The sequence below is a fragment of the Somniosus microcephalus genome, chromosome 2, assembly GCF_052327205.1.
Source record: "Somniosus microcephalus isolate GS21.2 chromosome 2, FLI_Smic_1.0, whole genome shotgun sequence".
NCBI classification, from domain to species: Eukaryota; Metazoa; Chordata; class Chondrichthyes; order Squaliformes; family Somniosidae; genus Somniosus; species Somniosus microcephalus.
The window spans coordinates 347,584,851-347,606,214 of NC_140988.1; the positions used below are offsets into that span (position 1 = coordinate 347,584,851).

General features: G+C 46.8%; 1 protein-coding gene across 1 annotated transcript in view; it reads left to right on the forward strand.

The window, feature by feature from the left end:
* Nucleotides 1–11,752: 11,752 nt before the first annotated feature.
* The window catches only part of LOC147123666 (lysine-specific demethylase 3A-like), an 86,760-nt gene continuing 77,148 nt past the window's right edge, over nt 11,753–21,364 (forward strand). Inside the window, 1 exon segment of the mRNA XM_085975495.1 lies at nt 11,753–12,181. Coding sequence (XP_085831621.1) covers nt 11,951–12,181 — 231 coding nt within the window. The 5' untranslated portion in view covers nt 11,753–11,950.

Sequence of the window (21,364 nt, forward strand, 5' to 3'; positions counted from 1 at the left end):
AAAATCTTGATGTCCTCCATATCTTTCAATGGGCCAATGAAAATGACACAGTTTCTTCATGTCCCTCAAGTTGAACCACAGCTACTACCTCCTACTTTTGATGGTTGCAACCTTAGTCCTTCATCTATTGACTTTCTTGGCCTCACTACCTCTTTTGACATCAGATGACCTGCATTGCAATAGCTGCCTCCAAGTTCCTTCACTCACGCAAAGCATTTATTTTTCGATAAAGAAATCTTAACCTTCTATAAATCCCTTGATTATTGCTCCCATACTTGGAAGGATCTTCGAACACCACCTCCCTTGCATTCGTAAACAGGATGTGAGAAACAATCTTTTATCTGATTGGTTATCCTTCTCTCACCTCTACTTCTCTCTCTCATCTCTATATTTGATTGAATATGGCCATTGCTTCTTTTAACTTTCCTCTCTTGATCTTCATATCCTCCAAAAGCTTAAATACAGCAAAATAATACTTCTCTCCTCAACAGTTCGGTGGGTATATGTGACTCTGGACCACATAGATCAGGAAGATCCCAGGTTTAATCCGGTGCTGCTGGCTGATCTCAGTCAGGATAACAGTCGCATGCTATAACTGGCTTCAGAGTGCTTGAGCTAAGGAATAGAGGATTATCTAAAACTCCTGCCCAAATCACGATTGACCAATCGTTGCTGAAAGCATGTGTACGCTGATGTTCGGTAAGGACAGGATCATGCTCATTTGTGATGTCCCACAAAGTCAAATTGCCTTCTGCCTCTCACACTCATGGTCTACATGTGACTCCAGTTCCGCACTATGTGGTTTACTATTAATGCCCTCTGAAGTGACCTTGTTATGAAACAAGAAGGTAGCCTTTCACCCAATGAGGATGTATTGCCCACTTCCCGAGAGCAAATACATTAAAAAATAAAATTGTACAATTGATGTTGGGTGAGGGATAAATATTGGCCAGGACACCAGGGATAATCCCCCTGCTCTTCTTTGTCATTTTTTTAGGCAGCGCGGCCCCTTTAACAGGCTGCACGACCCATTCAACAGTCCCTGCATGCGTGTTTTTTTCAATTTAAAAGCCGGCTCACCGGCTGCGCGGGACCCCTGGAGCACTGCGCGGGACCCCTGGAGCGCTGCGCGGGACCCCTGGAGCGCTGCGCGGGATCCCTGGAGGGCTGCGCGAGGCCCCTGGAGCGCTGCACGAGACCCCTGGAGTGCTGCGTGAGACCCCTGGAGCGCTGCGCAAGACCCCTGGAGGGCTACGCGGGACCCCTGGAGCGCTGCGCAGGACCCCTGGAGCGCAGCGCGGGACCCCCGAGGCACTGCGCAGGACCCCTGGAGTGCTGCGAGGTACCCCTGGAGGGCTGCGTGGGATCCCTGGAGGGCTGCGCGGGATCCCTGGAGCGCTGCGCGAGACCCCTGGAGCGATGTGCAGGACCCCTGGAGGGCTACATGGGATCCCTGGAGGGCTGCGCGAGGCCCCTGGAGCGCTGCACGAGACCCCTGGAGCACTGCGCAAGACCCCTGGAGTGCGGCGCAGGACCCCTGGAGCGCTACGCGGGACCCCTAGAGCGCTGCGCAGGACCCCTGGAGTGCAGCCCGGGACCCCTGAAGCGCTATGCGGGACCCCTAGAGCGCTGCGCAGGACCCCTGGAGTGCAGCCCGGGACCCCTGGAGTACTGCGCAGGACCCCTGGAATGCGGCGCGAGGCCCCTGGAGCGATGCGCGGGACCCCTGGAGGACTACGTGGGACCCCTGGAGCGCTGCGCGGGACCCCTGGAGGGCTACGTGGGACCCCTGGAGCGCTGCGCGGGACCCCTGGAGTACTGCGCAGGACCCCTGGAGTGATGCGCGGGACCCCTGGAGGGCTATGTGGGACCCCTGGAGGGCTACGTGGGACCCCTGGAGCGCTGCGCGGCCACACAACTTAAAGGGAACATTGGTGTCATGGGATCTTTTACATCCACCCGAGAGAGCAGACGGGACCTCGGTTTAACGTCTCATCCGAAAGATGGCACCTCCGACAGTGCAGCACTCCCTCAGCACTGCACCGAAGTCTCAGCCTAGGTTTTTGTGCATTAGTATAACAATATGCTGCACTCCTTGGACCAACTATAGGTTAGAATATTTAATCATTTTAGTAATTCAACTTAATCAGAAGGATAACAAAAATTACTTAACATATTTTACAAAATTATCACATCAATGTGGAGTTTTAGATGAAATTGTTCAGTTTCTTTGACGACTTTAGTATTGACCTCTTCACCTCAACATCACTAAAACAGATCATCAGGTCATTATCTCATTGCTGTTTGTGGGAGCTTGCTGTGCGCAAATTGGCTGCCGTGTTTCCTACATTACAACAGTGACTACACTTCAAAAGTACTCATTGGCTGTAAAGCGCTTTGGGACATCCTGAGGTCGTGAAAGGCGCTATATAAATGCAAGTCTTTTTTTCTTTGAGCACTTCAAAATTGGCAGCAGTAGGGGCATAATTGACCTTCTTTTGACCCTAAGATAGACTAAAAAACATTATTCAGTGACCTGTAGTAAATGGATGTTCTGTGAGGACAGAATTGATCTGAGCTGTGATACCCCCACATCGTAATGGAGTTGCTTGACAATATTCAGTGTTAAGTCTCATACAAGACAGAAAACCTATTAAGAAGTCTTGCTTTAAACATTTTATGTAGCTCAACCTTAAAAATAAACATAGCTCCATATGTTTAAATGTGTTTGCAATTGTTCTGACATTTTCTGATCACATAACCACCTCCTAACATATCTCTAATGATGACAGCTCTTGCAGAATGGCTTTGACACGGTAAATAAATCATAGAATCATTTGGCCCATTGAGTCTTTCGAAGAGCAATCCAGTTAGTCCCACTCCCCCGCTCTTTCCCCATATCCCTGCAATTTTTTCCCCCTTCAAGTATTTATCCAATTCCCTTTTGAAAGCTACTATTGACTCTGTATCCATCACCCCATCAGACAGTGCATTCCAAATCCTAACCACCCATTGCATAAAATGTTTTCCCTCATGTCACCTCTGGTTCTTTTGCCAATCACCTTAAATCTGTGCCCTCTGGTTATCGACCCTTCAGCCACTGGAAACAGTTTCTCTTTATTTACTCTATCTAAACCCTTCGTGATTTCAAAAAGAACATAAGAATTAGGAGCAGGAGTAGGCCATGGGGAATGCAGATGTTGAAAGGGACCTGGGTGTCCTTGTACATGAGTCACTGAAAGTGAATGTGCAGGTGCAGCAAGCCATTAGGAAGGCAAATGGTATGCTGGCCTTCGTTACAAGAGGATTTGAGTACAGGAGTAAAGAACTCTCACTCCAATTATATAGGGCCTTGGTGAGACCACACCCGGAGTACTGTGTACAATTTTGGTCTCCTTACCTAAGGAAGGATTTAGAGGGAGTGCAACGAAGGTTCATGAGATTGATTCCTGGGATGGCGGGACTGTCGTATGGGAAGAGATTGAGTAAACTAGGCCTGTATTCTCTTGAATTCAGAAGAATGAAAGGGGATCTCATTGAAGCATACAAAATTATTACAGGGCTTGATAGGGTGGATGCTGGGAGAATGTTTCCCTTGGCTGGGGAGTCTAAACCCAGGGGTCACAGCCTCAGGATAAAGGGTAGGCCATTCAGGACTGAGATGAGAAGACATTTTTTCACTCAGAGGGTGGTGAATCTTTGGAATTCTCTATCCCAGAGGGCTGTGGAGGCTCAGTCATTGGGTATATTCAAAACAGAAGTCGATAGAATTCTGACTAGTAAGGGCATCAAGGGATATGGCAATAGGGCCGGTGAATGGAGTTGAGGCAGAAAATCAGCCATGATCTCATTGAATGGTGGAGCAGGCTCGAAGGGCCGAATGGCCTACTCCTGCTCCTATTTCTTATGTTCTTATATGGCCCCTCGAGCTTGCTCAGCCATTCAATAAGTTCATGGCTGATCTTCGACCTCAACTCCACTTTCCTGCCCTATCCCCATATCCCTTAATTCCTCTGGAGTCCAAAAATCTTTCGATCTCAGCCTTGAATATACTCAACGACTGAGCATTCACAGCCCCCTGGGGTTGAGAATGCCAAAGATTCACAACCCTCTTGAGTGGGGAGTTTTGGAAAAGGAGTTGTGGAACTGTAACCATGAGTCAACAGAAAGTGCTGGGAACACTCAGCAGGTCAGGCAGCATCGAAAGAGAGAAACAGAGTCAACATTTTGGGTTGAACCCTTCGTCAGAACTGGAAAAGGTTAGGGAAGAGAGATTTTTAAGCAGGGGCAGGGAGGAAGGGAGGAAAGAACAAAGGGAATGTCTGTGATAGGATGGAAGACAGGAGAGATTGAATGACAAAAGGGATGATGGTGCAAGGCAAAAGGAGAGGTAATAGGGCAAGGTAAGAAACAAAAGATGGCTCTAGATGATGTGTGGATGATGATGGCAGCAACATTAACAGCTACCATGTGAGGAAACAAAAGAATAAAAAATGAAAGAAATACAGGGCCCAATTTATAGTCTGAAATTGTTGAACTTGATGTTGAGTCCAGAAGGCTGTAAAGCGCCCAATAGAAAGATGAGGTGCTGTTCCTCGAGCTTACGTTGAGCTTCGTTGGAACAATGTAAGAGGCCAAGGACGGAGAGATCAGAGGGGAGTGGAGCGGTGAATTAAAGTGACAGGCGACCGGAAGCTCAGGGTCACGCTTGCGGACTGAATGGAGGTGTTCCGCAAAGCAGTCACCCAATCTGTGTTTGGTCTCCCCAATGTAGAGGAGACCGCATCATGAGCAGCGAATACAGTATACTAAATTGTAAGAGGCACAAGTAAATCACTGTTTCACCTGGAAGGGGTGTTTGGGGCCCTGGACAGTGGGAAGGGAGGAGGTAAAAGGGCAGGTGTTGCATCTCCTGCGCTTGCACGGGAAGGTGCCGGGCGAAGGGGATGGGGTGTTGGGGGTGATTGAGGAGTGGACCAGGGTGTCACGGAGGGAGCGGTCCCTTCAGAATGCTGAAAGGTGGGGGGGGGGGTAGGGGAAGATGTGTTTGGTGGTGGGATCACGCCGGAGGTGGCGGAAATGGCACAGGATGATCCGTTGAATGTGGAGACTGGTGGGGTGAAAGGTGAGGACAAGGGGAACCATATTGTGGCTCTGGGAGGGGGGGGAAGGGGTGAGAGCAGACATGCAAGAAATGGAACGGACACAGTCGAGGGCCATGTCAACCATGCTAGAGGGGAATCCTCGGTTGAGGAAAAAGGAAGACATACCGGAAGCACTAGTATGGAAGGTGGCATCGTCAGAACAAATGCAGCGGAGACGGAGAAACTGGGAGAATGGAATAGAGTCCTTACAGGAAGTGGGGTGGGAGGAAGTGTAGTTCAGGTAGCTGTGGGAGTCAGTGGGCTTAAAGTGGATGTTGGTCGATAGCTTATCCCCAGAAATAGAGACAGAGAAGTCGAGGAAGAGAAGGGAAGAGTCGGAGATGGACCATGTGAAGTTGAGGGAAGGGTGGAAATCTCCTCGATGCTGTTATGTATTGTGTGTTCTCCTCCCACCTGTGGTGGCGCTGTCACAGGAGATAAATGGTTGGGTATTCTCTCGGTTAAGTTTAGCTCTCTTTGTTCGGAACTTGCCAGAACTTCCTTTCCTTCTAATAAAGCACTTCATGTTTGAATCTCTGAGTTCTAAGTCCTAAATTGTGTCTAGGTAGAAAGGTACCGACACAACAAGTGGCAACGAGGAGCGGATGAATCTGCGTACGTTACGGGTGCAGTGAGTAAACAGAAAATTTAATTTGAAACGTGAGATGGCTACTATATTAGGAAACATCGGTGATTTTGATGAAAATGTGGAGCAATGGAGCGCATATACAGAACGTTTTGACTATTTTGTATTGGCGAATGCAGTGGCAAATGAAAAGGTCGTGCCTACCTTTTTGAGTGTAATCGGGCCGAAGACTTTCAATTTACTTTGCAGCCTCGTGCGGCCAGATAAGCCAGGAACTAAAACATATAAGCAACTAGTGGAAATTCTTGGAGCACATTTTTCACCAAAACCTCTGGTTATTGCTGAGAGATTTAGATTTCACAAACGGAATCAAGAGGAGGGGGAATCAGTGACGATGTTTATTGCTGCTTTAAAAAGGTTGTCGGAACACTGCCAGTTCAAGGAGGTGCTGAATGACACCATTAGAGACAGACTTGTGTGTGGTCTGCAAAATGCAGCCACACTGAAGCGCCTTCTTACTGAGGACAACCTTACTCTTGAAAAGGCCATTGAAGTTAGTGTCTCCATGGAGATGGCGGAAAAGGAGGCTCACCAGTTGAGTTCAACAGGGAGAGTTCACAAGGTGTCGTCTGAGCCTAAAGGTGCGCGGAACGGCACATGTTACCGTTGTGGGAAAACGGGCCATCACGCTAATGACTGCTGGTGTACGGAGCTGGAATGCCGAAATTGTGGCAAAAAGGGTCACATTGAACGCGCCTGTAGAGGTAAAAAAAGAACAGACAGAGCTGGGAAGCATGGAAGCAAAAGGTCTGTATTTGGACAAGAGAGGAAAAAGAGTGTTCATTCAGTGCAGTATGATGGAACAAGCAAAACAGAGGGGAGCGACACCTCTGAGGAGGAAGAGGTGCATATACTGCCGATTGCAGGTGGTTCAAATGGCTACTGGGTGTCACCACTGGTGGAGGGACAATCAGTGCGGATGGAGGTGGACATAGGCGCGGCTGTGTCCCTTGTTTCAGACACTGTCTACAACAAAATGCTAAAGCATCTTACCCTTCAGCCAACAAACATTGTGCTAAAGACGTATACTGGCGAACCTGTGGCCATGAGAGGCGTCATTGAGGTGACAGTTAAATTGAACGGACAGACTGCAAAACTGCCACTATATGTGGTAAAGGGAAATTACCCATCGCTACTGGGACGTGCGTGGCTAGAGAAAATCACGCTGGACTGGCCTGCAGTCCGCATGATGTCAAAAGGGGAGTCAGGTCTGACTGCAGTGTTAAACAAACATGCAGAACTCTTCAATGGGGAACTTGGGAGCATGAAAAAGATCAGCGTGAGACTGGACATTAAACCTGACAGCAAGCCGAAGTTTCACAAAGCCCGACCTGTACCCTATGCAATTAGGCCAAAAGTTGAGGCTAACTTGGAGGCCTTAGTCGAGAATGGAGTCCTGGAGCCTGTGAGTGTGAGCAAATGGGCCACACCCATTGTTCCTGTCCTGAAAAAGGATGGATCTGTTCGAATCTGCGGGGATTTTAAAGTGACTATTAACCCGGTGCTGTCTGTGGAACAGTACCCTCTTCCCCTCATTGATGATCTTTTTACAGGCCTGGCCGGAGGGCAAAATTTCAGCAAAATAGACTTATGCCAGGCTTATCTACAAATGCATGTCGATGACAAATCAAAGGAACTGCTGACAATTGTGACACACAAGGGGCTATACAGGTACTGCCGCCTTCCGTTTGGAATTACGTCGGCCCCTGCTCTATTCCAAAGGGCAATGGATCAGATTTTGAGTGGACTGCCAGGAGTCCAGTGCTACCTGGACGACATCCTTGTCACTGGGACAAATGAGGATCATCTTCTGAACTTGGATGCGACACTACAACGACTGAAAGAATACGGACTCAGAGTTCGTAAAGACAAATGTGAATTCTTTCAGTCTTCAGTTGAGTACCTGGGGCATGTGATTGACGCTACTGGCCTGCATAAGGCGCCGCCAAAGGTCAAGGCGATCGTGGAGGCCCCAGCACCCCAGAATGTGAGCCAGTTATGTTCATTTCTGGGGCTACTTAACTACTATGGGAAGTTTATTCCAGACTTAGCAACATTGCTGAAGCCGTTACATCAGTTGCTATGTCAAGGCAAAACATGGAAATGGACTGAACTGTGCAACGAAGCTTTCGCCCAAGCAAAGAAAGCATTGCTGAATTTGGAGGTCCTGACACACTTTGACCCAAAGCTACCCGTGCAGCTAGCATGTGATGCATCACCATATGATGTGGGAGCAGTCATATCCCACATCATGCCTTCGGGTGAAGAGAAACCTATCGCCTTCGCATCACGCACCTTGAACAAGGCCGAGAGGAACTATGCGCAGATCGCGCGCGAGGCCTTGGGAATCGTTTTTGGAATTCGAAAATTTCATCAGTACCTGTTTGGGAGAAGGTTCACACTCCTGACAGACCACCGTCCATTGACTTCAATCTTCGGGCCCCACACCGGAATTCCGTCTCTCGCTGCAAGCAGGATGCAAAGGTGGGCTTTACTGTTGTCAGGACACACATACGACATCAAATATCGCAAATCAGACTTGCACGGCAACGCAGACGGTCTCTCGAGGCTACCCTTGCCTGTTACTCCCCCAGAGCCTCATCAGATAGACATCTTCTACTTTAAACAAGTGGAGGGAGCACCTGTCACTGCAGTTCAGGTGCGAAGGTACACCCGCAACGATCCAGTCCTGTCTGAGGTAATGGACGATATCATTCGAGGGAGAGCGATAGGAGATTCTCCTAGTTTGAAACCTTACGTTTCAAAAAGAAATGAGCTCTCTGTCCAGGCAGGTTGTCTTCTTTGGGGACGCCGTGTCATCATTCCGCCACCTCTGAGGGAACCTATACTGCAACAACTTCATACAGGCCACAGTGGGATGGTTCGGATGAAGGAAATGGCAAGAAGCTACTTCTGGTGGCCAGGTCTCGATGGGAATATTGAGGAGAAAGCCAAAACATGTTCCCCATGTCAAAGGGTCCGGAATGTTCCACAGCTGGCAACCCTACACCCCTGGGATTGGCTTGCAGAAGTGTGGCAGCGAGTACATGTGGACTTCGCCGGTCCTTTCGAAGGGAAGATGTTTATGGTGGTTGTGGACGCTCGTAGCAAGTGGCCGGAGGTCGCTGTGATGAGGTCTACCACGGCAGAGAAAACAATTGAGAAACTTGGTGAGATGTTCAGCCGTTATGGCTCACCGGAACAACTCGTAAGTGACAATGGTTCACAATTTGTATCACAGGAGTTTGCAACCTTCCTGCATGTGAATGGTGTCCAACACATCAGGTCTGCGCTCTATCATCCCTCTACTAACAGCCAGGCAGAAAGGTTCGTGCAAACTTTGAAGCACGCCTTGAAGGCATCGCAAGGTCAGGGCTCAGTCCACCAACGTCTGAACAGCTTCCTGTTGTCCTACAGGAACGAGCCGCATGCCACAATCAAAACTTCCCCCGCTTCGCTTATGATGAAGAGGCAGTTGCGGACAAGTTTTGACTTACTCAAACCTCCAAGGGCAGAGCAGGTTGTCCATCGTCAACAACAAGCTCAAGTTGAAAAGAGAGAGAAAAGAGCCAAGGAGAGACGGTTTCATCTGGGAGAGCACGTCCTAGCTTGAAACTACAACACTGGACCGAAATGGGTTCCTGCTACGGTGATCGCGCAGACGGGCCCTGTGTCTTACACGGTTGAGACTGCTGAGGACGTCGTCTGGAGAAGACACACAGATCAACTGTTGCTAGGAGCAGAGACAGCCACAGAGGCTCCAACGGCTGGTTGGCCTGAACTGTTTCCGGAAGATACCGCAAACCAGCATCCTTTGCCACAGTGCTCTTCTCCAACACAGGAAGTCAAAGAGACTGTTCCACCTGTGCAAACTCCTGACTTTCAACTGACACAGGCACCTTCTCCATCCAGGCCTGTGTCAATTCCTACTGCTGTGGAAGCCAGCGATGACCACCGGTATCCTGTCAGAGAGCGGCGGCCTCCAAGACGCTTGGACCTGTAGGCTTAGTGACTTACCCACAAGACTGTGGCAGAATAAACCCCAGGGTAAAGTCAGAGTTTGAGGCAGTCTACCTCTACCCTAGATAACAACAGAAAATGCTGGAAAAACTCAGCAGGTCAGGCAACATCCGTGGAGAGAAATTTGAGTTGACGTTTCGGGTTTGACCCTTCTTCAAAACTGGAGAGAAAAGGAACTAGATCGAAGGCAGGGCTGCGATCGGACAAAAGAATAAAAGAACCAAAAGAAGTAAAAGAGATTAGAAGCTAGACGAGATGGTAATAGGCTGGGATTAGGTGTAAAGTGTACTGGCAGGGCAGAAGATAGCTGCCAGGTGTGAGAGAGAAACAAAAAGAAAGGGGGGGGGAGGAAAGGAGTGGAAAAATGTAAGTAAAAATGAAATAGGGGCCGAGATTATGATCTGAAATTGTTGAACTCGATATTGAGACCGGAAGGCTGCAGAGTGCCTAATCGGAAGATGAGGTGCTGTTCCTCGAGTTTACGTTGAGCTTCCGTGGAACAGTACAAGAGGCCAAGGACGGTGAGGTCCGAGTGGGAATGGAGCGGTGAATTGAAATGACAGGCGACCGTTCAGTCCGTAAGGGTGACCCCGAGCTTCCGGTCGCCTGTCATTTCAATTCACCGCTCCATTCCCACTCGGACCTCACCGTCCTTGGCCTCTTGTACTGTTCCACGGAAGCTCAACGTAAACTCGAGGAACAGCACCTCATCTTCCGATTAGGCACTCTGCAGCCTTCCGGTCTCAATATCGAGTTCAACAATTTCAGATCATAATCTCGGCCCCTATTTCATTTTTACTTACATTTTTCCACTCCTTTCCTCCCCCCCCCTTTCCTTTTGTTTCTCTCTCACACCTGGCAGCTATCTTCTGCCCTGCCAGTACACTTTACACCTAATCCCAGCCTATTACCATCTCGTCTAGCTTCTAATCTCTTTTACTTCTTTTGGTTCTTTTATTCTTTTGTCCGATCGCAGCCCTGCCTTCGATCTAGTTCCTTTTCTCTCCAGTTTTGAAGAAGGGTCAAACCCGAAACGTCAACTCAAATTTCTCTCCACGGATGTTGCCTGACCTGCTGAGTTTTTCCAGCATTTTCTGTTGTTATTTCGGATTTCCAACATCTGCAGTATTTTGCTATCGTACCTCTACCCTAGGTTAGTTGAGTGTATTGAAAGTAACTTAGCTATTGAGGAATAATGTGGAACTTCCATTTAAGAGGGGAGGAAATGTTATGTATTGTGTGTTCTCCTCCCACCTGTGGTGGCGCTGTCACAGGAGATAAATGGTTGGGTATTCTCTCGGTTAAGTTTAGCTCTCTTTGTTCGGAACTTGCCAGAACTTCCTTTCCTTCCAATAAAGCACTTCATGTTTGAATCTCTGAGTCCTAAATTGTGTCTAGGTAGAAAGGTACTGACACAACAGATGCCGCCTGACCTGCCGAGTGTTTCCAGCACTTTCTGTTGTTATTTCAGATTTCCAGCATCTGCAGTATTTTGCTATTGTAAGCATGAGTCAGTGTCCTAAGATAAGGAGTAAATTTTGCCACGGTTGGAATGGGAAGTTTTTTTAGTTGGTGCAACGCCTCTAATGGTTGCATTCTGCACTCTGGACTGCAGAGGGCGGCAAAAGGGAGCGCTGCCTCTCATCTCCTCCCACCCCCAACCCCCTCGATGTCTACGCAGAGAACGGCACGTAGATGACCCTGCTCACTCCCCACCAAAACATTGTCGCATGCCGCCTGCACGCGCTGACAGGAATAACTTGGAAAAACTTTAACGGCCTAAAGGTCGCTTTTACCGATTGGCTAACGGTGCGTGCAACGCCGCTGTCGAAAGCAGCCGTTTGCACTGCGGGGGCTGGAGCTTTTTAAACGCGCGTCGCAGGTCGAGCTAGTTGCTGCCGCGCGGACGGCTATGAAAAGCCGGCTCCCACGCGAGGAGAGGGGGGAGGGAAGGAGTATGATTGACATGGGGCGCAGCCAATCTTGGCGTTCGCCTCCGCTTCTGGGCGGCGGGGCGTCCAATCAGCGACGGGGAAGGGAATGTTGCAGTTTTGTCTGTGGGGGGCACGAGTTGCGAATGTATCGCGGGCGAGTGGAACGTGGCCCGGAGCTGGGTGTTCGAAAGATCGAATGTTGAAACATGTCCCTGTTCGAGTCGCAGCAACAGCGGGAGCAGCGAGCCCTGGAGCAGCGAGCCCTGCAGCAGCAGCAGGAAGCAGGTGCACCCTTAGACCTGGTGGGCAAGCGCTTTCTCTGCGTCCTGTCCGGCTTCACCCAGGCGCTCGAGCTGGGGCGAATGTCCGAATGGGACTGGAGGGCGGGCATCATCAGAGCCGTTTCCCACAAAGATTTGGCAAGCCCCGATTTGTTGGTGAGTGCAAGCGCAGTTATGAATTTGGTATTTTTAAAAAAAAGTTATTGTTGGGAGGTGGGTGAAAGGCATTTTGACATTGCAAAAAAAAAGCCCCATCTTTTTAAATAAAAAAAAAATGCAGTTCGGGAAAATACATTTTAAGATGGTTAATGTTCAATAATCGATTTGATCGACGTTTGAAAAAATATTGGGAGTGCGTGTGGGTGAATATTAGTGAATTTAGTTAATATGCCCTCAGTTTAATTTGGTGATATGAACCATAGATTTGAATCAACAGGCTGTAACTTTTTTTAAAAAGGTGTTTGATTATTATAAAGTTGTTCATAAGCAAAAAATTTTTTTTTTTCTGTTAATAAAATGAAGAATAACTTCCTTTCCCCGCCCACCCCCCTTTTTCCACTGGTGTCGGTGCTGTGCTGCTTTGCTTTCGATCGCTTCCCGTTATAAATTTGCATCTTCTAGCCTGTTGGGGTATTCGCTAGTGTTTTATCGAAATGTAGTTGGAAGAGGAAAGCAAAGCCGACAGCAATTCGGTTAGCGTGCATTGGGCAGCGGGGGGACCAACGCTCACCCCATTGAGGAGCTGCACCTACTGTCTTTCATTGATTTCAGGGATAAAGGAGCCGCAAACTAGGAACTGAAACTAAACCAACGCCAATATAAAAGCGACCCTGCTCTGCTGTAAACGAAAACCCAGGAGGAAGTAACTTAACTGAGGAGTGCAGATATCATAAAACGTGATAATATCTCAGATCACTTTCCCACTCTTTCATTCCTAATTTAAAATTAGCCCCTAGAATTACTGCGATCAACTAATCTGGTATGATTCACAGCAAGGCAAGATGGAAATATTTAACAACAACAGAAAACGCTGAAAAAACTCAGCAGGCCAGGCAACATCCGTGGAGAGAGAAACAGTCAACGTTTCGGGTCGAAACCCTTCTACAGAACTGAGGAAAAAAAGGCAGGAAATGTTTTGGGAAATATTTAATAGTTGTACGATAGAAATATTTAGGGATTAATAGGTAACCAGGAATACAAAAATGTGCATGGACGTATGTAGCACCTTTTTTAATGTAGAAGTTGCTTCACAGCAAAGAAAGTAATGATGCCAAGCTTTTATGGGATCTATATAGGAGAGATGATGACCAGGGGTAGGGTAGCATAGTGGTTGTGTTACTGGCCGAGTAATCCAGAGGCCTGGACTAATGATCTGGAGACATGAGTTCAAATCCCACCATGGCAGCGGGGGAATTTAAATTCAGTTAACTAAATAAATCTGGAATAACAAGCTAGTATCAGTAATGATGACCATGAAAGAGAAGCTGAAGATCGGGATGAGCTGACCTAGGATTTGCAGAAGAGGCCAAAGGGCCGGCCACGCAAAGCTTCAGATTTGCTTAGTGTTACCTGGAGGTAAAAAGCTAGTGTTTTCGGGAACTGTGCAGCTTTCTGCTTGAGCAAAGTTATCGCTTCTCAGTGTAGTTGTGGTGGTGGGGGGGGGGGGGAATTCAAACTACAACATCGTAACATCTGTCTCTTGGTGGGTTCACTAAACATACAGATGTTTGTCAAGTTTAATTTTGGTCTCCTGTCAACAAATAAGATTGTTGCAAAACCTGCTTTCACAGCTGTTCAACCTTGAAACTCTGGACAGTGAAATACAGAGCGCCCAGAGAGTTCAGTTTGGCTTTACAGCGTTTGGCATCTATTTTAGCAACAAAATCTTGATTTGTAAACTAGTAGCAGCCAGTACCAGTGGCTTATTGGGTAAAGTGGCTGCCTGTTATGGTGTTGAGCTTCACAAGCCAAGAAGGTTTCAGGGTTGAATCCCCAGTCAGTGCTGATTTAACTGAGCTCATCCAGGGGCGTACAATGAACCTCTTGGGATGTGGACAACACTGACAAGGCCACATTTATTGTCCATTCCTATAGTTTCTCTGAGGGCATTGAGAGTTGTGGAAATACTTTTTCAAATGGTGAGAAACTATTAAATGTTGGTGTTCAGAGAGATTTAGTTGTCTTCTTACAGGAAACACGAGTTAGCGTGCAAGAGAAAAAGATTGGTGAAGTCAAGCGTAGGTCCCTTGCAGTCAGAATCAGGGGAATTTATAATGGGAAACAAAGAAATGGCAGACCAATTTTAAATACATATTTTGGTTCTGTCTTCACAAAGGAGGATATAAATAACCTCCCAGCGATGTCGGGGAACATAGGGTCTGATGAAAGGGAGGAACTGAAGGAAATCGGTATTTGTAGGGAAATGGTGTTAGGGAAATTGAAGGGATTGAAGGCCGATAAATCCCCAGGGCCTGATAATCTACATCCTAGGGTACTTAAGGAAGTGGCCCTAGAAATAGTAGATGCATTGCTGATCATCTTCCAACATTCGATAGACTCTGGAACAGTACCCATGGATTGGAGGGTAGCTAATGTTACCCCACTGTTCATAAAAGGTGGTAGAGAGAAAACGGGGAATTATAGACTGGTAAGCCTGACATTGGCAGCGGGGAAAATGCTAGAGTCCATTATAAAAGATGTAATAGCAGAGCAGTTGGAAAACAGTGACAGGATCAGACAGTCACCATGGATTTACAAAGGGTAAATCGTGCTTGACTAATCTACTGGAATTTTTTGAGGATGTAACTGGTAAAATAGATAAGGCAGAACCAGTGGATGTGGTGTATTTGGACTTTCAAAAGGCTTTCGATAAGGTCCCGCATAAGAGATTAGCATGTAAAGTTAAGGCACATGGGATTGGGGGCAAGGTATTGACTTGGATAGAGAACTGGTTGGCAGACAGAAAGCAAAGAGTTGGAATAAACGGGTCTTTTTCCAAGTGGCAGGCAGTGACTAGTGGGGTACCGCAGGGATCGGTCCTTGGACCCCAGCTATTCACATATATATTAATGACCTAGACGCGGGAACTAGATGTAATATCTCCAAGTTTGCAGACAACACAAAGCTGGGTGGGCGTGTGTGCTGTGAGGAGGATGCCGAGAAACTCCAGTATGATTTGGACAGGTTGGGTGATTGGGAAGATGCATGGCAGATGCAGTATAATGTGGATAAATGTGAGGTTATCCACTTTGGTGGCAAAAACAGGAAGGCAGAATATTATCTGAACGGCAATAGATTGAGAGAAGGGGAAGTGCAACGAGACCTGGGTGTCCTTGTGCACCAGTCGCTGAAAGTAAGCATGCAGGTGCAGCAGGTGGTTAAGAAGGCAAATGGTATGTTGGCCTTCGTAGCGAGAGGGTTTGAGTACAGGAACAAGGATGTCTTGCTGCAGTTGTACAGGGCCTTGGTGAGACCACATCTTGAGTATTGTGTGCAGTTTTGGTCGCCTTATCTGAGGAAGGATGTTCTTGCCACGGAGGGAGTGCAGCGAAGATTCACCAGGCTGATACCTGGGATGGCAGGAATGATGTATGAAGAGAGATTGGGTCGATTGGGCTTATACTCGTTTGAGTTTAGAAGAATGAGAGGGGATCTCATTGAAACTTAACATTCTGACAGGACTGGACAGGCTAGATGCAGGAAGGATGTTCCTGATGGTCGGGGAGTCCAGAACCAGGGGTCACAGTCTAAGGATAAGGGGTAAACCATTTAGGACAGAGATGGTTTCCATATTTAAGAAAAGATATACTTGCTCTTGAGGCAGTTTCGAGAAGGTTCACTTGGTTGATTCCGGAGATGAGGGGGTTGACTTATGAGGAAAGGTTGAGTAGGTTGGGCCTCTACTCATTGGAATTCAGAAGAATGAGAGGCGATCTTATCGAAACATATAAGATTGTGAGTGGGCTTGATCGGGTGGATGCGGGGAGGATGTTTCCACTGATGGGTGAGACTAGAACTAGGGGGCATAGTCTTAGAATAAGGGGCTGCCCTTTCAAAACTGAGATGAGGAGAAACTTCTTCACTCAGAGGGTAGTAAATCTATAGAATTTGCTACCTCAGAGCTGTGGAAGCTGCAACACTAAATAAATTTTAAACGGAGATAGACAGTTTCCTAGCTGATAAAGGAATTAGGGGTTACGGGGAGCGGGCAGGGAAGTGGACGTGAGTCTAGGTTCAGATCAGCCATAATCCTATTGAATGGCGGAGCAGGCCCGAGGGGCTGCATGGCCTACTCCTGCTCCTACTTCTTATGTTCTTATGAAACTACCAGATGGTTGTAAAAACCTATCTGGTTTACTAATGTCCTTTTTAGGAAAGGAAATCTGCTGTCCTTATCCGGTTTGGCCTATATGTGACTCCAGACCCACAGCAATGTGGTTGACTCTTAACTGCCCTCTGTAATGGCATAACAAGACACTCGGTTATACCAAACCGCTACTGCAGCGGTTCAAGAAGGCAGCTCACCAGCGACGCCCCCATCCCGTGAACGAATTTAAAAAAAAAAAAAGCTTGGCTGAAGAGATGGAATTGAAGGAGATTTTTTTTAGAGGTGGTGAGTGAAGTACAGGCACTTGAGGGAATTCTGGAGAGATGATGAAGTTGTAGTCTTCCCATTGAGTGAGTCATTGGTTTAAAAAAAAAAGGCTATAAAAATATCAGAATCCCAGTGTGAGGCACAAGACTAATACTCCCTTTTGTATGTTGCCTATAGTTTAATTGCCCAATTTCTGGTTCCTGGACCCTTGTGGTTAAGGGCAACTTTCCCCCAGACTAACGCCAGTGCTGCTGACAGGCCTGATATAGTCTTCCAAAATGATCTTGTTTTTCTTCTTCACGTTCCCAGGAGCTGCTTGACTCCCCTCAGGGTAGCTGAGGTTAGGAACTCATTGATGGAACCTGCTACTTTTGTACTCTACGCCTCTATTTATATGCCAGGGATCCAGTATGTTTTTTTTAACGGCTTTATTAACTTGTCCTGCCACCTTCAAAGAGTTGTGTATGTGAATACCCAGGTCTCTCTGTTCCTGCACCCCCTTTAACTTTGTACCATTTAGTTTATATTGCATCTGGTCATTTTTCCTTCAAAATGTTGTCACTTCACACTTCTCTGCATTCAATTTCATCTGCCATGTGTCTGCCCATTTCACCAATCTGTCTTACGTCCTCCTGAAATCTGCTACTATCCTCCTCACTCTACTACATTTCCAAGTTTTGTGTCCGCTGCAAACTTTGAAATTATGTCCCCTGCACCCAAGTCCAGGTCATTAATATATCAAAGAGCAGTGGCCCTAATACCGACTCCTGGGGAACACTACTGTGTAATTCTCTCCAGTCTGAAAAACAGCCGTTCACTAAAACACTGCCTTCTATCTCGCAGCCAACTTTGTATCCACGCTGCCACTGTCCCTTTAATCCCGAGTGCTTCATTTTTGCTAACAAGTCAAATATGTGGCGCTTTATCGGGACCTTTTTGAAAGTCCATATACACATCAGTGCACTGCCTTCATCAAGCTTCTTTGTCATTTCATCGAAGAACTCAATCAAGTTAGTCAGACATGATTTGACGTGTCCATTTCCTCCTCTGTGTCAGTGTCTAGCTGTGTGGTGGACACTTCTGTATCTGGCTCAATAAGTTGTAGGTTCGCCCGGATAGCCACCAGTTTCTCCACTCTCTCTTGTTAGTCAGCCTGTTGCGCACCTTTGTATGCGTTTTCCCAAAAAGTGACCAGTTTCGTTCAGAGGCCGCTGATGAAGGTGGGATTTGGAGTATCACCGATGCAATAGGTGACAGGGCCTCAGATGCACAAAGTCCCTTCCACCAGGTATGTGCACTGATATGCTTGCATGATTCCCATATCTCATCCCCATTCCAAAGACCTTGCTTGGTAGAGAACTTTGCCAGACTTCCCAGAGTCCAGATTGAGATGGTGTGAGAGGGTAGAAATCACACTGTAAGCGCTGTTGATCTGTTCTCCAGAAAGTATTGGTCTCCCAACATGCTTTGGGTCCAGCATGTATGCTGCAGCATGAATCGGCTTGACACAAAATTCTTGACGCGTCTGTATGAATTGAACAATTGCCTTCTCCTCTGCTTTGAGCAGCAGGGATGTGGGTAGGGCAATGCTGATTTGTTCTTTTAAATCAGTAAAAAGCCTGAGAACATCTGACAAGACAGCGTCATCTCCTTCAATCTGAGCAATTGCAGATGCTACTGGTGAGAGTAGTTTAAGGCTGCTAACCACTCTCCCAAAACACATCATCCAGCAGTATTTTCTTGATGGTGGTTTCCATATCCCCAGACTGGGATATTGCCATTTCTTGCAGCGACTCCTTACCCTCCAGAAGGCTGTTGTACATTATGACGCCGCCCCATCTAGTGTTGTTGGGCAGCTTCAGTGTGGTGTTCTTGTTCTTTGTCATTTGCTTGGAGTTGTAGGTTGCTGCAACTACCTGTTTTCCCCTGATGTACTTAACAACTTGCTTGGCTCTCTTGTACAGTGCTTCTATGGTTCTCAAACCCATGATGTCCTTGAGGAGCAGGTTAAGCCCATGAGCTGCGCACCCAATAGACATAATATGAGGGTAGGCCTCCTCCACTTGAGCCCAAGCAGCCTTCATATTCGCAGCATTGCCAGTAACTACTGCAAAGACCTTTTGTGATCCAAGATCGTTGATGACTGCTTTCAGCTCATCAGCAATGTATGTGTCTGTTGTCCTTCGTGTCTGTGCTCTTGAAGAACACTGGGAGAGGAGTGGAGACGATGTAGTTTATGATGCCCTCCCCTCGTACATTTGACCACCCATCTGAGATAACTGCAACACAGTCTGCGATCGCTATTGTTTCTTTGAGCTTTCCTTGGACTCTGTTATACTCAGCCTCCAGCAAATAAGTAGACAAAGCATGTCTGGTGGGAGGTCAGTATGCAGGGCGAATAACATTGAAAAATCTCTTCCAGTACACATTGGCTGTGAGCATGAGGGGTGAGCCTGTTGCATATACAGCTCGAGCAAGGCACTCGTCTGCATTCTTCTGGCTATGGTTATCCATTGTATCAAAGAACTTTCCAAGTGGGCCAGGAGTTGCTGCTGATAAGGAGCCTGATGCTGAATGAGAACCATCATCTTCTTGAATGGAAGCAGAGGAACTCTGGGCTGACTGCTGTGAGCTTTGAGTGAAGTTGTTGCATTTGGATAAATGCTGCTGCATCTTTGTGGCATTCTTTACATATGGCTTTCTACAGTGTTTGCACATGTACACAGTCTTTCCATCTTTAATGCCTGGGGTAAAATGCTTCCACACATCCAACGGTAAACGTGGCATTGTTCTATGCAGAGAAATAAAGGGCATTCATCTCTGTGTCGAACTGCGGTCGATCGGCACGATTGCAACAGGGTGAGTACATTTTTGCTGATGCTCCATGTGATTGAAGCATGACCTGTACACACACGACGCTACATCACCAATAGTGTATTATTTTGTATATTTTAAATTGAAGGACAACAGAGTTCAACAAGTAACTGGTTTATTTGGTATAAAGTCTGATTTACTTACTGCATCATCACAACATCAGCAGAAAACAAAATGACTTCCCTCAGGACCCCTAACCTGGATCTTAAAAAAACTATAGCAGTCTTACAGATGCCTGCAGGCCAATCACAATTCGATATGCAAATATTACAAATAGAGGGAGCTAATCGCTCATCCACTCATCCAACCAATCAGGACACATTTGTTCACAGTCACACACAAAACTTGTAATTATTAAAACAAGCCAAGTAAGAAGATAAACATATATTGATTAAGAAATTCCTTAATAATTAAGATTCCATCTCTGTTAGTAATTTTAAGAGAGGACCTGTGGGAGGGAAAAAAAGAAAGAAATACAAAAAAAACAATATTATGCTAGCATGTGCTTTTTTGGGCAAAATTCCCAAGCTAAACTTCCCGTGGAAAATTTCCGGAACCCTAGGCTCGCCACCACCTTCTCGAGGGAGATTAGGGATGGGCAATAAATACTGGTCTTGCCAGTGATGCCCATATCCCGTGAATGAATAAAAAAAAGTCCTCATTTATTACCTCAGCCAGGCCCAACTACTTCCACGTGAAGATTTCCTTTTCCATTCTTAATTGGCCACACCTTTCCTTTGATTATCTTTTCACTCTATATCTGTTTATAAAACACTTTAGGGTTCCCTTTTCTGTTACCTGCTAAACCTTTCTCATGCATTCTCTTTGACCCTGTCAGTTTGTTTTTCAGTTCTCCACTGCACTTTCTGTATTAAGTTTGATTCTCTACTGTATTATTAACCTGACATTATCATAACCCTCCCTTTTCTGTTTCATTGTAATCTCAATTTCTTTAGGCATGAGTTCTAGCTTTGGATGCCTTTCCTTTTCTAGTACAGGAAACACTTTTTACCGGCACCTAAATATCCGGAAATCTCTCTTAACCGGCAAAATTCAGGAGTAGGTTCAGGTAATTTTACTATAAGTGGCCGTGTAACCGGGGTTCCTGCACCTGTGGCCGTGCAACAGGGACTCCTGGATCTGTGGCCGTGTAACCGGGGTTCCTGCACCTGTGGCCACGTAACCGGGGCTCCTGCACCTGTGGCCGTGTACGGGGCTCTCGTACCTTGGTAAGTATACCTCTCTAATCCGGACTTTTTGATCAACCGGCACCACGCCGGTCCTGTCGGTGCCGGATAAAAAAAGAGTTTCCTGTATTACTATCTCCTCCTTGAAGGCCTCAAAGTTTCTTCCTCCAGTTTTACATAGATTACATGGAATATCCAGCGTAGAAACGGGCCATTCGGCCCAACCAATCCATGCCGGCGTTTATGCTTCACTTGAGCCTCCTCCCATCTTTCCTCATCTAACTCTATCAGCATAACCCACTATTCCCTTCTCCCTTATATGCTTATCCAGCTTCCCCTTAAATGCATCTAATCCATTCGCTTCAACCACTCCCTGTGGTGGCGAGTTCCACATTCTTCTGAATTCCCTATTGGCTTTCTTGGTGACCATCTTATATTGATGGTCTATAGTTTTGCTCTTCCCCACAAGTGGAAACACTTTCTCCGTGTCTACTCTATCAAAACCTTTCATCATTTTAAAGACCTCTATTAGGTCAGTGTTTTTTTTTTCTTTTATATGTGTTGAATTCCTCAAAGGTTTTTATCTCTGAAATTCTCTCTTCACTGATGAATGTTGTGCAGCCATCAGGCAGATTGTTCCATGTTCATATCCTTGCTAAAGGATGAATAATTGTTATTATATCT